This window comes from Linderina pennispora, assembly GCF_002104995.1.
Source record: "Linderina pennispora strain ATCC 12442 chromosome Unknown DL89scaffold_29, whole genome shotgun sequence".
Lineage (NCBI taxonomy): Eukaryota > Fungi > Kickxellomycota > Kickxellomycetes > Kickxellales > Kickxellaceae > Linderina > Linderina pennispora.
Genome location: NW_024468277.1, coordinates 39943 through 55969, shown reverse-complemented (window position 1 = coordinate 55969; position 16027 = coordinate 39943). Strand labels below are relative to the sequence as shown.

The window sequence follows — 16027 nt, the reverse complement described above, 5'->3', positions numbered from 1 at the left end:
GACAATATGAGCAGCCCGGGATGTCGCGCAAGTCATTGGCGCCTTGGGCAAAGGCGAGTCAGAGTGATACCTTTTCCGACGCCGACACTGTATTCAGGAACTCGGGCGTATTTCGCCACCCTGTTTACAGGAATGTTTAAACACGGCACTAAACTAATCTAATAAACACTGTTCTTTCATACAGCTTCAACGCTTATACATGAATTTCCTGCACACCGAATATTGCAAACGATTGGCCGGAGCACCACACGGCCCACGCATTTGCACTATATCGGTGTTTGCGACTACCGAACAATGGCCCTGAAACAGTCTACCAGGCCCAGCGGTCCTTTAGACTCTGTTTGAAACGCCGAGGGGCGGACAAGGACGGAAGGACCCATCCGGGGCCTGTTGCTGGCCACGCGAGCCCCATGGGTGCACAATGTACCGGCTCAGGTCCCAATTCTGGCGCCAGTGTACCCACCTGACAATGCCATGCTGTCCTGTTTTGTGTGGATAGCTGCAAGCCACAGGTTATATTGCACAAATATAGCAGACAAGGGCGACTAAACAGGGGGTTGCAGCTGTGGTGTAGATGTGGGAGTGGTCTCGCGAGCTGTGCTCCCTTCACTACTAGTCTGCCAAAACCTCGCACTTCCCAAGAGCAGCCTATCCCAATACCAGTTATTTTCACCCGATTTTCCTCTGCGATGAGCCGACAGGGCAGCGTACCCAATGCGACCACCACCAGCTCGACAGCCAACTGCAGCTGTGGGTCGGTTTGCTGGCTGTGTTGTGGGGGACCTGGGGGAAAGGTAGGCGAGTCGACCGCGGGCTCCAGCATGGAGCACGCTCAGCAGTCAACGTCCACTCAGCAGATGCGCCAGAACGGACACATCCGGCCCCTGCGCTCGTGGAGCTCGTCAGAGAAGCGAAGGCCGGTGGCTGAGGAGTCGATGGTGCGTTCGCGGACCAGCCCACGGAGATTCAGCGTGGGCGGCTCTACCTCAGGGGCCATCAGTGGGTGTCGGTCCCGTGGCCAACTGGCGTTACACGCATGGGCAGAAGAGGACGAAATGCAGCAGCCCATTTCGCCAAACTACTATTTGCAGAAAGCGTGTGGTGATCGGGCGGCAGATGGCGATCGCCGCGGAGCGGGTATAAATAGCACCGGCAGGCATTGGGCAGACGCAGGCAAAGAAGCACTTGGCGCCAAACCGTCGATCCCCGAAACACTGCACAACTTTTACGAGCTGGGGTCATCGAGCAGCTCCAGCGCACCGTCGTCAAGGCGCAACATTCCTGGGAGGCAAGTGCAGGGAGGGCAGTATTCGATTTCCATCCCGTCGATGATCAGCTCACCGCTGTCATTCAACCAGCCGTTTTTGGCATCCCGGACGTCGATGTATGGCAAGCACCCGCCGTCCAGCCAGATCCGGGCTGCACACATCGACTGGGACAGCCTGTCGATGATGGAGGAGCTTGGATGGAATGCGCCGAGCAGCAGCCGTGCGGACTGGCAGGTCTGGCGCGGCCCTGGCGCGCCAGGTTTTGCGGCGAATGGCAGCACCAGCGGTCACGGGAAGGCCGCCAAGGGCGGCAATCCCTTTATGCAGCAACCCCAGGTCGCCTTTACGCAGCAGCTGCAGCTGCAGCATCAGCAGCAACAATACCTGCACTGTCTGCAGCACATGCAGCACATCAGCCAGCAGCCCCACCCGACCCACCAGCAGCCCCATGGGCAGCAGCCCCACCACCCGCAGTTGCAGACGCACCAGCAATCGCAGACACACCAGCCGACGCAGCCCCCGCTTCCGACCATGCAGCCGCCGGCACATGCCCACCCGCAAGTGGCACCCCAGGCAGGGCCAAACGGAGCACAGCAGCCGATCCCTGTCCCCGGCGGGCACTTGTTTGGGGATGCTCTAGGAATGGCCGGCATAGCCGAGCACGGTGCTCGGTCGACACCGCTGTCGCTGCTGGGCGAGCGTGGCCAGCAGCTGGCGTGGGAGTACGCGCGCCAGTTCCACCCGATTTTAGTCAGCTTCTCCACCGCGTCGCCACACAAGCTGTCGGTGTCGTGGCGGTGGACGCTCTTGTTCTTCCTGGCATTATCGACGCTGTGCGTTGTTGTTGGAGTGCCGGTGGTTCTGACCATTCTGCTTCGCCAGGAGGAATCCTTTTTTGTGAAGCACTAGCTATCAAAACGTTTTCCACACGTCTTTGCAGAGCCCCATGCTTTATTTTTGCAAAGCGAACTGGTTCATTATTTTCATGCACCATCCCCAGAACACCTGGTCCTTTGTTTTGGCTTGTTGCAGGCTCGGAATCATTACTGAAATTAAAAAAGTCTTGCGAAACCGTGGTCCCAGACAATGGTCTGCCGCGGCTCTTTCAAAGGAGTGAATGAACCGGCCTCAGCTATTTTTAGTGCCCATTCGTGTTGTTGCAGTGCAAGACCGAAGGCACAGAACGGTCCCCGCCATTTTCGGGCCACCGAGTGTGAGATTGTTGCGCAGTAGTCAGCGCCACGGCCAGGTGTGGCGGCGAGCATGAAAGCGGGGAAGCTAGGTTGCACAACTGCCGGGCGGGGGGTGGGCTGGGAACCCCACCCCGGGCCGCGCCAATGGCAGGCCGCAGACCGCTGATTGCACGACGCTAAAAAGGGAAGCGCTTGCAGCCCCAATGCACAGCGGTTTGCATTGATTTTCGCCCTGGCATTCATGGTTCTTTGTTGTCTTTGTTTCGAAAGGAAAATGCCACACCAGCCAGAGAAATCGAGCTGCACTGCGCTATTATAAAGACTAGGTCCAATCCTTCAGCCTCACGACAGACAAAAAATTTCCCTCTTCTCCTTTGTCGCTCTTTTTATTTCTTTGGAGATTCACTTTGCCTTGCACTTTTAATTATTCAGCTTCCGGCCTTGCCTATCCACTATTATTGCACCTCAGACACACACAAAAATGCAGACCCCTTCGTCTCGCTACTCATCCTCGCTCTCCTCGGAGGGCTCGTGCCCGCCGGTTCAGCTGCGCAAGCTGCAGGCAACACATGAGGGCTGGCTCTACAAGCAGAGCACAGGCTCGTTTATGCGGTCGTGGAAGCGGCGGTACGTTGTGCTGTCGGATGAGCGCCTTTATATCTTCAAGGAGAGCTTTGACTCGACATCCACAACATCTGTGGTGGCGCTGTCGAACTTCCGGTCCGTGCGGCGGGTGGCGAATCCGCGCAAGACCCCCTATGGTTTGGTTCTGATGACACACCGGCGGTCCTCTGTGTTTGAGGACCCGACCGACGAGGTCAAGGAGAACTTTGAGCTGGAGCTGTATGCCGAGTCGGAGGCGCAGCTGAGCCAATGGCTTGACACTATCTCCAAGATCCTAGTCAACATGGACATGCGGTCGTTTGTATCGCCGCTGACCAGCTTCGATGCGCTGCTGCAGCGGGCAGGCAACATGCAGAGCCCGATGAGCTCGGTGCGCAGCCAGATTGCTCAGCACCGCGCGACATTGAGCCACTCGCCGTCCACAGCGACGCTGGTGTCGAATGGCTCGATGGAGGCCAAGGTGGTTTCTCCGCCAATCTCGGGCAGCGCCCTGGCCAGACTCGGCCTCTGAACAAACCACTCTTGCACACTCGCCCTCATTGTCCAATCCGCTTCTTTCACCATAGACTTTTTTATTCGCATTCTTATCCTTATAGACCGCATCTCTTTGCTAAATCCGCATTTTTCTTATCGCCCGCCCGCTCGTTTTCTATTACATCTTCACGCATCGTTTCCTCCTGTTTCTCTAATTAAATAAACGTACCCGTTCCTTTCCTTTATGCGTGCTGGCATGCATGCAAGGAGCTTCCCTTGAAAGAGCGCATGCAGGCTAATCGCAGTCTTTGTGGCGAATAGAGCCCTCGTGAGGAATGCATATGCGGAATTTCTGCTTTGCGGGCGCATGTCTTTTCAGTCGGCTATTTTCTGTGCAAAAGCGGGAAAACTATTCTTTTCAGCTTATCTTCAATGGATGCCGGCTGTTTGCCCTGGGCACGTTATCCTCATGTCATGGCTCCACTTGTGACCCTCACTCCCTGGCTTGAATGCTTGAACTGCTTGAACTGCTTGGACTGCTTGGACTGCTTGGACTGCTTGGACTGCTTGGACTGCTTGGGCTGCTTGAACTGTTTGGACTGCTGCCCTGTCGCATGGTTTCGGGAGAGAGGTGGTCTCCTGCTAACTTTTTCCACCACAGTGCAATGTGCGACTCCCTGCTCCCAGGCCATGATTGCCACGCTGCTGCGGCACGCTGCGGCCACGGCTTGCATTAATATCTATGCCATCAGCACTATAGAGTGGTATAAAAGTACGACGCCAACAGCCACGGCCCTAAGCACTCTATCTCTCACCAGCTCTTCGCATTTTTAGTTCTAGCCCACCAACCGCAATCGCTCAAACAAAACACAAGCATCATGCCGGTCGATCCCATTGCGCTCGTTGCCAACACGGTGTTCCGTAACTACACTGCATCAGTGGCCAAGCTAACTGGAGGACAAGTCAACTACGTCTGGCGCTTGGCGGACAGCAGCGGGAAATCGGTGATTGTAAAGTATGCGGATGAGCTGCTGGCGTCCTACCCCGAGATGCCGTTTTCAGTCGAACGCATGAACTTTGAGACCCGCGGACTGGCGCTTTTCCATAGTGTTCCCGGCGACAGTGGGCTCGAGGCACTGACCAAGCTCTCAGCAGATTTGAGAAAGACCGAGGGCGTGCGTGTCCCAAAGCTTCTGCACGTGGACCTGTCTGTGCCGTTTGTTGTGCTCGAGGATATAGGCGATCACAAGGGCTACGAAGACTGGTGTGCCACTAAGCCACCACTGGCTGACATAGAGTACGTGTGCGGGAAAATCGGCGAGTGGATCGCACATCTGCACGGCTTTGGGCACAAGCACCTCGACAAACTGGAGCCGCTGATGACAAATACGCCTGCCCGCGAGATGCTGCAGGACGTGCTGTACGAGGACACCAGCAGTCGCTGGATCAAGTATACCGAGTATGCCGACAAGAGCCAGATCTCGCAGCTGGTTAAAGACTTCAGCACCACCGTGAACCGCAGAATCAGCGGAGAGGTGCGGCCAAAGGACAGAGTGTTGCTGTTTGGCGACATGTGGTCTGGGTCGGTCATGTTTGACGCTCAGGCCAGGCTGATCAACATTATCGACTTTGAGTTCGCCGACATCGGGCTTGTTTACGGAGACGTTGCGCACTTTGTTGCGCACCTGCTGCCTGTCTATGCACTCGGCAACGCCGACTACAACCCCAACTCGAGCCCATGCCCACCGCCGGTGGCAGCATTCTTGATATCATACGGGCGTGTGTTGAAAGAGCAGTATCCGCACATTCACAAGGCGCTTATCGACGAGACGATCGAGCAGTGCACGCGGTTCCTGGGAATTGAGATATCGAGAGATGTCATGATGGGCAACTGGTGCAGCTGTGGCAGCGGGCAGAAGCCAGGGACCACACCGCTGACGTGCAAGTGCCTGGGGGTCTGGCTCGAGTTCTGTCGCAAGTACATTCTGGGGACCGACGACTCGGTCTTCAACCTGCTAAAGTAAAGATTTCTGGTTTATGCCCAGCGTGGGCGTTTGATCAGCTGGAGCAAAAAAAAAGAAAAAAGAAAAAAGACACTCTTTTGCAGCACCGCAAAACTCCCACTATACATTTTTAGTGTCAGTTTCATCCCATGCAGCGAACGCCGCTCTTGCCTCCCTGCTGTAATATTCTCTCCCATTCCTTTGTCAATTAGACGCGCTTTAGAATGCAGCGATTAGTGACGCTCGGCACACTCTTCCGCTTACTGGTGGCCCTTGCCGCAGCACAGGGCGACACAGGACCAACCGCAGCCACAGCCAGCATACAGACGGTACCGGAGCCTGCCAACAGCGTGGTTCCAGACCAAGCAGTACTGGCACCCACGGCCACCACACATGCAGACACAACACTCTTGGTCGCCAATACCACGCTGATCTCTACGGAACACAAAGAGCGACCGATAGCAAGCTTGGCCGGCTACACAGGCATCAACGCGCTGGATACGATACCGGAGACCGGGTTGTTATTGCGGCGAACAGACGGTGTAGAGTCGTCAGAGACAACAGAGCACGTAGTAGCGGTTTCCGAACACGTGCCTGAGCATGGCCATGTGCATGAGCATAGGCATGAGCATAGGCACGGGCATGGGTATGAGCATGGATATGAGCATGTGCCTACACAGGTTGTAGACAATGCAGACGACGTGGAGGAGGGCCCAGCTATTGTCGACACAGTAGAGGATTCGTGGGAATCAGACATGGCTGACAATCCACCCGAGCGCCCACTGAATGAGCCCCTGCCAACAACCATTGTCGCCGACGACCATGAGCAGACCGAAAACCACAGCACAACAACGACCGTTGGCTATTCACCGACGCCAGTGCCGCCACCATCTCTGCGGCGTGACGCCAAAGCTTTGAAAGACCGGTTCAACTACGCATCAGCAGACTGCGCAGCGGTAGTGCTGAAATCCAACCGTGAGGCACGCGGGCTGAAGGCGATTCTCAACACGAAGAAGGACCAGTACATGCTGAACACATGTGCTGCGCGCGACAAGTTTGTGATTGTCGAGCTGTGCGACGACATCCTGATCGATACACTGGTACTGGGCAATTACGAGTTCTTCTCAAGCACATTCAAAGACACTATGGTGTATGTCAGCGACCGGTATCCGCCCAAGAACAACACGTGGACGTTGCTGGGCCACTTCCAGGCGCGCAACTCCAGGGATGCCCAGGTATTCCCAGTGGTGGACCCGAAGCTATGGGCACGGTACGTCAAGGTCGAGTTCCGCTCGCACTACGGCCGAGAGTTCTACTGCCCGGTTACTGTGCTTAAGGTATATGGTGCCACACAGATGGAGCAATTCCGGAAGGAAGAAGAGGAGGAGGAGTTTTTGGAGACAGCGACGTTGACGGTTGACGCCGTGGCTACGCCTGCGTTTGACTACCCGTTCCGCATGCCGTACCGAACAGAGCCGCTCGGCGTGGGCGCTCTGCCGGCCACTTCAGCAGCCAAGGCGTACTTGAAGGACATCCAGGAGCTTGTCGACGAGTATGAGGCAAATGAAGACGGCGAGGTCGACAGCACGCCGACCGCAGTGCCAATCCCCAAGGTGCCTGATTTGCCATGGGGCCAGCGCGAGAATGAGCTCACCGGCGCCGACCAAGACCAGGGCGACGACGAAGGCATCGACGACGAAGACGAAGACGAGGAATGTGACGGCGTCAATGTCATGTGCATCTACGACTCTGACGACTCTGACATGCCCGCTGCCCAGGAAACCGCAGATCGCAACCTTCCGCCTCTGGGCAGCGGTCCCGCGGCCAGTGTGCCTGTCGAGAACAACGGGATCGAGAAGCCGTATGAGCAGCCGGCACCGCGCGGGCCGCCCCAGCAAGAGAGCATTTTCAAGACGATTATGCGGCGCCTCTCGCGGGTCGAGCGCAACATCACCCTGACATACCACTACCTGGAGGAGCAGCACCTGGTATTCAACATGATCCTGCAGCAGGTCGAGATGAGCAATCTGGAGCACCTGCAGCACGCAATCCGCCAGCTCAACCATACCACAATGAAGCAAATGCAGTCGCTGACCATGCTGAGCGAGGAGGTCTGGCGCGCAATCCTGTATGATATTGAAACGCACCAGCAGAAGACGCAGTCTGATATGGACTCCATGTCCAGAAGGCTCGAGTACTTGGCCGAGGAGGTACTGTTTGAGAAGCGCATGAACCTGATGCAGCTGATGCTGTTGCTGACTATAGTTGCGCTCATTGCGCTGAACAAGGTTGCAACGAAGCTGGCTCTGATACCAGAAACGAAGAAGGAAAAGTGACATACACGCGACATTACTAGATAATCTTTATAATCTTTGCCTATATATAAGATTTTATAGTCCAAAAAGTGTCCGACCGTCCGCTAGAACCTTTTAAATTGGTTAAAAGATAAAACTCGTAAACCTCAAAGCGAGTTTGGGTGGCTTGCTCCGTAAACTCCTTTTTGATCTTGTGCGGTATTTGACCTCATCGGTGAAACCAGGGTGACAAGTTGTTATTGTAGTGGTCACAGGTCTCTACTAGATATCTCCATTGGTTCAGCGCAAGAGCTGCTCTCATTTTCGGTCGGCCTGATAACTTCCATGGCGCCATCATGGTGGTCATCACCGGCTGCGCAACACTTAGGATATTTATCTATGAGCACCTATTGTGGTGATCACACCACAGTCACTCAAAGCCAATGCTTATGCGACTCAGCCGATCACAGATGATGAGACTGATTCATCACCCTAGGCGAGGCCACATAGTTAAGGCTATAAAATAGACACCGGATCACTCCAGGAGTGACCCGGGAGGAATCATCTCTTCTTGTTTAATAATATCAACTGTCCCTATCAATTGATTAGTGCCTGGGCGAGTAGACGAAGCTCGTGACCTTTAAATAGGGTCGCGACACTATTGAATAAGGCCATATAGCTCTTCTAGCGGTCATGCAATATTTGTGGGTTTATTTTATAAATTAATTTGTCTTATGAACATGCGTAAGCGATAGTATTTGGGTCACAACGGACCCAGTATGTATAGACTGATTCAAGAGACTGTATCAGTGCTAAGGGCCCCCAAAACCATGCAAGCCAGAAAATCTTTAATAAAAAGTTCTTGATGCTATGCATACGCAATAAAGCAAAACTGAACAGCATCATTTCTCTTCTTGCATATTGAATTTCTCAAATGAATATTACCCGCAGCACTACTGCCATAAAGAAATCACTTGGTGGTATTGGCTTCCGTGATTCTATGTTGCCTCGCCTAGAGCAATTTGTACACAGCGTCAATATCATCAAAGAGCATACATACATGCTTGCACGATGGATATTACTCCATCAACTAGCTGATGATGATGCTTTTGACCCTGCAACATTTGTGAAAAAGGGGTTTTTTTCGTTTCATTTATTTATTCATATACCACAACCTGAAGGCGAAGACTGTCATATCTGCCGAGGATTTCGTCAACCGGAAGGACAAGTCAGAACTGTCGAGCGCAGATTTCGGTGATGTAGTTAGATACCATATTTATGATTGTCTATTACATAATGGCGATATTGAGCTACATGGCATACGCGAAATGAATCAGGTAGCGACATACGTGGATACCGAGCTGATGACAGCATACAAGAACAACATTGTGTTGCACTATGGCACCTGCCTACAGCGGATTCTGGCCAAATTGATTGATATTCGCAGCCGCAAAAACACACTGCACAGTAAAATTGGCAATGTGTCCAAGGCTGAGTTCAATAATGCATGTCAAGTGTATATTTATACGCCTGCACAGAAGCTCCGCCAGGCAGTTGCCTCTAGGCACCCTGATCTCAGTGTGCTCACCCCACCGATGCTTGCAATCTACAACAAGCTGGCACCAGTCCTTAATGCCTATGATGCCAAGTACAGATTTGCCAAAGACAGGCGATACTATGATGCCAAGGTAAATCCACTTAAGCATCTGCATGCATATATTCGCCTATGCCAGCTTATCGAGAATGAGCAGCTTGGCAAGTCTCCCCCCAATGCTTGCCTCTGCGAACATCATGGATCCCAGGCCATGTGCGCTTAAACAAGCAAATAATCAAGCAGGTGTTTATTTCGAAAACACGTGAGCAGGTTACCAAGACCAACGCAGCAAAGAGGGCAGCAACAGAGGCAAGGAAAGCAGCAGAAAAGGGCGAAAACTTGGCCAAGAAGGCTGCACACGAAGCAGCGAAGATGCCATCGGATGCAACAGAGGCCACTGTTGCAACTGCAGCAGTAGCGGCTGATTCACTTGCAGGTGCATCGGCTGCTGCAGCAGACCATCAAGGTGGGAGATGTCCATAACCGCCATTGCACCAACAACCATCCGACACGTTCAAATGACCGGTTCGCCGTGATGCTCTTATCGACGTGCCAACCTATGCTGATTAGCAGCCGAGCTCGCATCGCGAGCAGAGCAATTCTAGTATCCAGAGAAGGGAAATGACAGCACAGCCTACTACAATGTGGCGCAGCAGGTAGAGTACAGTTACCTAGCTATTGGCCAGCCAGCAATCCGCACAGGTTGTCTCTTCTTTCGTCTCCTTCCCTTCGCTTTGAGACTGAAATAATTGCGTCCCCTCACCTACGTCTTGGCACCTCCACAGATCTAGGATGGATATGGAGTGTCTGGGAGTGAGAGAAACGACAGCATTCTATCTAGCCGATGATGGAATATTAGTCAGGGAAGAGAAGGGAGACAGACTGGTTGCTTTGGATGAAACGCTTCTCCGAGTCGAGGAGGTTCCCGAGCTAAGAGCACACCCGTTGCTGACACAGGCTCCGCCTGCGACATATCTCAAGGTTCCATGCGTACCTATGAATAGCCCCTGGGGTTTCAACTGCAAGAACAGTATGAGGAGGGAGATACGGAACTTGACTGAAACCAGACACCCCAATATCCCCACTATACACGGGTACAGAGTAGTCCGCGGATACATCCTTGGGCTGTACATCGACAAGTACGACGTGACCCTGCCCCAAATGCTGGAGCAAAAAATGCAGTTTGACAAAGAACAGTTCTTTCGCAACGTATGCGCTATTGTCGCGGCTATCCACGCCCAAGGATATGTCCACGCTGACATTCATCGGGGGAACATCATGGTCAAAAGTGACAACCCCGACGAGCCGTTCGTGATTGATTTCGACTCTGCAGAGAGGATTGGGAGTGAGATCGGCAGGCAAAGCAAGTACATAAACTACTTGCAAAACAAGATATTCGAGCCTAAAGTCGACATGGTGTTCTTGCTCTCACTCCGGAAGCAGCTTCAGCTGGACGGCAGCATCCTGGCGTACTATGGCGGATACACGCATGCTGCTGGGTGCAATGTGGACACCTGTGGACACCTGTGGACTAACCACTGGGGACGCTATGGACAAAGTTTGCTGAATATTTCTAACGCTTTGAGGAGCGACGAGCAGTCGCGGGTGGGTAGGTCTAGTAGCAGATTTCTCGCAGCTTTTATTATTTTAAACACGGCTACCGGCCTCAGAGTGTCGTCTTCGTGCCCTGTTTCATTTCTGATGGCTAAGGACAAAGTCATCAGGATACCATAACCAGCTGTCCCCATGACTAGCAGTAAATTCCAATCGGGCGTATTTTTACAGGCAGCTACACTCACACTTCTCTTACTATTTCCTACATGAACTTATTTTCCTTGCACATACAAACATGTCATTAACGGGGTTTCTGTTTGGTAACGTCGACGAAGACGGGAAGCTGTCAGACACCGAGCTCGACGACGAGCTGCGCGACACGCTTGGCGGCGAGGGGGCCAGCAACTATCTGACCGGCATCCTCGGCTCCAGCCTCTTCAACGAAGCGCCCGAAAAACCCACATCAACGCAAGCAGCCGCACCCAGGAGCGACTCGCCATCAATAAAGCCGCACGCGGACGCAGTTGACTTCTCAGATTTTAACGAGCTCGCAGACGACGCCGCGGTGCCCAAAAAATGGCGGGCAAACATGCTGCCATCACAGATACCACTGAGTGTGCGGCCTCAGGCGACAGTGGCCAGGGCAGAGGTCGACGATGACTACGATTCAGAGGAGGGGGATGCACAAGGCAACGGTGCGATGGAGAGCGACGCAGAGAGCCTGGAGGATCTGTTTGACTCACCCGCCAATCCACCAGCGCAGAGCACAGGCGAAAGGGGCGAGGATAAGGACGTCGACGAGAAGAGGGAGCAAACACCAGAGCTGCCTGTGTTGGCGGATACCTCGTCAACGGAATCTGTTGAGCTGCCAAAGGAGCAGCCCCCGGCAGTTGTGCCCCGGGTGGTTAAGCGGATTGCACCGGGCCCGCTGCAATTCACCGACCTGTTTGGGTGCCATATCATCAGACATGTCAAGAAGCCTCGACGGCCAACGTCGAGCTCCAGCGCAGAGCAGCAGCAGCAGCTAATAGTACCGCAGCGCCCGGCTCTGGACACGCGCAAGCTACTGGTGGCAGATAGTGTTGTGGAGCGGCCTCGGGATTTCCTGCGGCAGGTCATTTCGCAGTCAATTGCAGCAGATGAGAACTCGCGGGTGTATGTCACGTTAGACGGCGAAACCGGACAGGTGACGTCGCAGAGAACTGGACCACGACAGAGCATTGACCAGCCATCACATCTGTTTGAGACAATGCCGTATCCGCTGGACCTGGAGGACTGGGAGTCGCAAGTGATCTGGCAGGATCCGGATATTTCGGGTGTACCGCATCCAGTCGATGTGAATGAAATCATGCTGCGGCCCAAGAACAACATGATCGAGGACTACGAGTCGCACATTATCTGGGACCCAGAGGAGCCGTTTGCGCCGTGCTCGCAGCTGCAGATCAACATGAACGACACGCACATGCTGTTCGAGGACGCCAACAGCATCAAGGAGTCAAATGCACGCGAGGCCGAGCGTCTGCGGCTGCTTGAGGGTGTGGACCAGTTCAACCTGTCGAACGACCACTTTTACGAGGCACTGCAGGAGGGCAAGGTGCATCGTGTGCGGCAGACATTCGGACAGCTGATCATTGCGCACTCTCTGCCAGCCCTGCGTCTGCAGCCGCCGTACTTCAAGATGCGGCTGGCACGCAATGACTTGCGCTCATGGCACCGGCCATTCCTGCAGGCACCGATCGAGAAGCCTGTGCAGTTTGCGCGTGTGCGGACAGCCAAGAAGCGCAAGCAGAAGCACTCGATGGAGAACCCGTGGGCGGCCAAGGACATCACGCTCAAGGATACAGCCGACTGCGTGCTGGTGGAGTATTCGGAAGAGTACCCGCTGGTGCTGTCAAACGTCGGCATGGGCAGCGTGTTTGTCAACTATTACCGCAAGCGCGGGATGAACGACAAGTCATTCCCCAAGGTTGACCTTGGCGAGCTGTTTATCCTCGATGTGGCGGATGTGTCGCCGTTCCTGAACTTTGGCAATGTCGAGCCCGGGCAGGTCATTCCAGCGCTATACAACAACATGTTCCGTGCACCGCTGTTTTCGCACAAGGTGCGGCCGACCGACTTTCTGGTTGTCAAGCACGTGTCCAAGGGCGAGTCGCGGTGGTACGTGCGTGGCATCCAGTACCAGTACTTAGTTGGCCAAACGTACCCGCTGCAGGAAGTTCCGGCGCCGCATTCACGCAAGGTCACCACCACAATCAAGCATCGGCTGCAGGTGGCCGCGTATCGGCTGATGAACCGCAACCAGTACCACCTGCTGCAGATGGGCAAGCTGGCGCGCCTGTTCCCAGAATACAGCGACCTGCAGATCCGCCAGCGGCTGAAGGAGTTTTGCGAGTACCAGCGCAAGGGGCTGGGCGCCGGGTACTGGCGGCCCAAGCACAACATGCCGATTCCTGACGAAGAGAATCTGCGCAAGATGCTGACGCCCGAGATGCTGTGTGTGTTTGAGAGCATGCGCGTCGGCCAGCAGCAGCTGCACGATGCCGGAAAACTGGGCGAGGAAGAGGAAGATGACGAGGGCGGCGAGTCGAAGCTTTCGATTGAGGAGCTGCTGGCGCCATGGAATCTGACACGCAACTTCATAAACGCGACGCAGGGCAAGGCCATGCTGAAGCTGTACGGTGAGGGCGATCCGACAGGCAAGGGCGATGGCTTCAGCTTTGTGCGGGTCTCCATGAAGGACATTTTCCTGCGGGCTGGCGAGAGTGTGCAGGAGAAGCTGGCCGAGATTGAGGCGCGGCCCAAGAGTGCCCACCGGTATAATGTGGCCGAGCAGCAGCAGATTTACAAGGAGGAGATTATGCGGATCTGGAAGACCCAGTTTGCGGAGCTGTCGAGCCTGCAGCCGCCGCCCAGGCTCCAGCGCGACGCATACAAGGACGAGAACACCATTGTGCCTGAAATCAACGACATGTTTGGCGACTCGGCCTACGGCCAGGATGTGTCGTCGGTGATGCCATCGCGCATGGTGCCGGGCAGCGCCATGGACGTCAGCCTGAAGCTCGCCCACGCGCTGGGCGGCTCGCAGACGGCCTCGCATGCCAACTTTGTGCAGCCGAACCGCAAGAGCCTGACCATCCGCCGCGCAGTCAAGTCGCCGTATACGGGCGAGCTGATGTGGCGCACCGAGGTGATCAAGGACTCGGCAGTGATCCAGGCGTATCTGCGCCAGCGGCGAATCATCGAGAATGCCGCCCACGACCGCGAGACCCAGTTTGACGCTGACGACTTGTTCAATGGCGGCACAGGTGTGGCTGTGGACTTGGCTGGCGAGACCCGCGCGCATCTGGCGAGGCTGAGGCGGGCGCGCGAGCGCCGAATGGAGGATGCGAGAGCCCATGAGAAGAGCCACATGACTACCTTCTCGCTGCCACAGCCAAACAAGCCCAAGAAGGAGGTGATCAGGCGGTGTGGCAATTGCGGCGAGCTTGGACATATGAAGACCAACAAAAAGTGCCCGCGCTACTACGAGTTCAACCCTGCTTGAGTAGAGTCGCCTGTGGCCTTGTGCATTGACTTCACATGGCGTCACATGCCTAAAGTGGGGTTGGTATGAAATACAGTTGACTTTTCTAGGCTCGGTGCAGTCTCAGACTCGAGTCGATGTGGGGTGCTTGATCAGCCCGGATCCGGGCTGGTGACCGATCCGCGGGAATTGACCGTCTATAAACATGCACGCGCGCGTGAAAATGTCTGTGCACCAGCAAAGCCAGTCCGTCAGCAGCCTGCAATAAATCTGTCTATTCCTGGAGCTGCATCTTGCTCCCACATCCTTACGTTTTCCCTGCACTCTCTTTTCATGGCCAGTAGACCCAATGAAGCACACTAGACACATATTCGATGGCGCACGTGCCGGCCAGAAAATCGCTGCCAACGTCTACCAGAGCACAGCTCCCGACACGACTGGTCATGGAATCACCCTGCTCCTGACGCACGCGAATGGATTCCACAAGGAGCTGTGGGAGCCGGTTCTTGAGCAGATATTTTCCGCACAGGCGACGCGCTCCTGGCATGTAACCCGCGCAATCGCCATGGACTGGTGGAACCAGGGCGACAGTGCTGCATTGAACCCTGATATGCCCGGCGGACCGCTCCATGCCCGGTGGTTCGACTATGCACGCGACATCCTGGCAGTTGTGCGGCAGCTCGGCGTCAGAAAGAACCTGGTTGGCATCGGCCATTCGTGGGGAGCGGCGAACTTGCAGCTGGCTGAGATTATGTCGCCATTGACCTTTGCTGGTCTTTTCCTTGTTGAGCCTGCGACTCCGACCGAAATCACCCCAGAGCAGAGCGAGTCACTGGCTGCCGTGGTGCGCAAGCGGCGGTTCCAGTGGAAATCGATGGAGGGCGCGCACGCCCATTTCGAAAACCATCCCTTTACAGAGTCATGGAATAAGCGCATGCTTGGGCTGTTCATTCAGCATGGCCTCATACATGGGGATGGCCAGTCCATGCTCAAGTGCTTGCCAGGTCCTGAGGCCGATGGCTTTGCTGCTACCGCCTACGGTGCCCCGTTTATCGGTCGGAATCTGTGGCGAATCCAGTGTCCGTGCGTGTACCTAACTGGATCCGAGTCGGACAAGGTGACTACAGAGTTTATCCGCGACCTGATCGCGCCGATGCCGGACTGCGAGCATTTTGTGGCACAAGGCCGGGGCCACCTTTTACTCCATGAGGACCCGGATCTGACTGCTGCACATTGCATCAGATCGCTGGATAAATTCGCCATGAAGCTTGGCTCCATCCCGAAGCTGTGACGCGGGTATGCCATCGATGTAATCTATTGCGTGGTTAATAAAGCGGGGCGTATTGCGATAGACACAGTCCTGCATGTGCGATACCAACACGACATGCATGAGGAGGGTGCAGCCAGCAGTACTGTTGTGATCTGTGCAAAACCTAGGGATGCAAAGGATATAAGCGGATATATGCGTGCACAAGCTTGCTGCTACTCCCCAAAAATCCT

The 16027-nt window shown here is 54.8% G+C and overlaps 1 protein-coding gene across 1 annotated transcript; it reads right to left on the bottom strand.

Annotated features, from left to right (window-relative positions):
- Nucleotides 1-2248: 2248 nt before the first annotated feature.
- On the bottom strand, nt 2249-2918 carry DL89DRAFT_101142 (uncharacterized protein). The gene has a single exon (XM_040882988.1). It carries the CDS (start codon nt 2702-2704, stop codon nt 2321-2323), a length of 384 nt encoding a protein of 127 aa, XP_040739650.1. The 5' UTR covers nt 2705-2918; the 3' UTR covers nt 2249-2320.
- Nucleotides 2919-16027: the final 13109 nt, after the last annotated feature.

Coding starts and splice junctions, on each gene's coding strand:
- DL89DRAFT_101142 (XM_040882988.1), bottom strand. CDS start 2,704: ATGAATGCCAGGGCGAAAATCAATGCAAACCGCTGTGCATTGGGGCTG.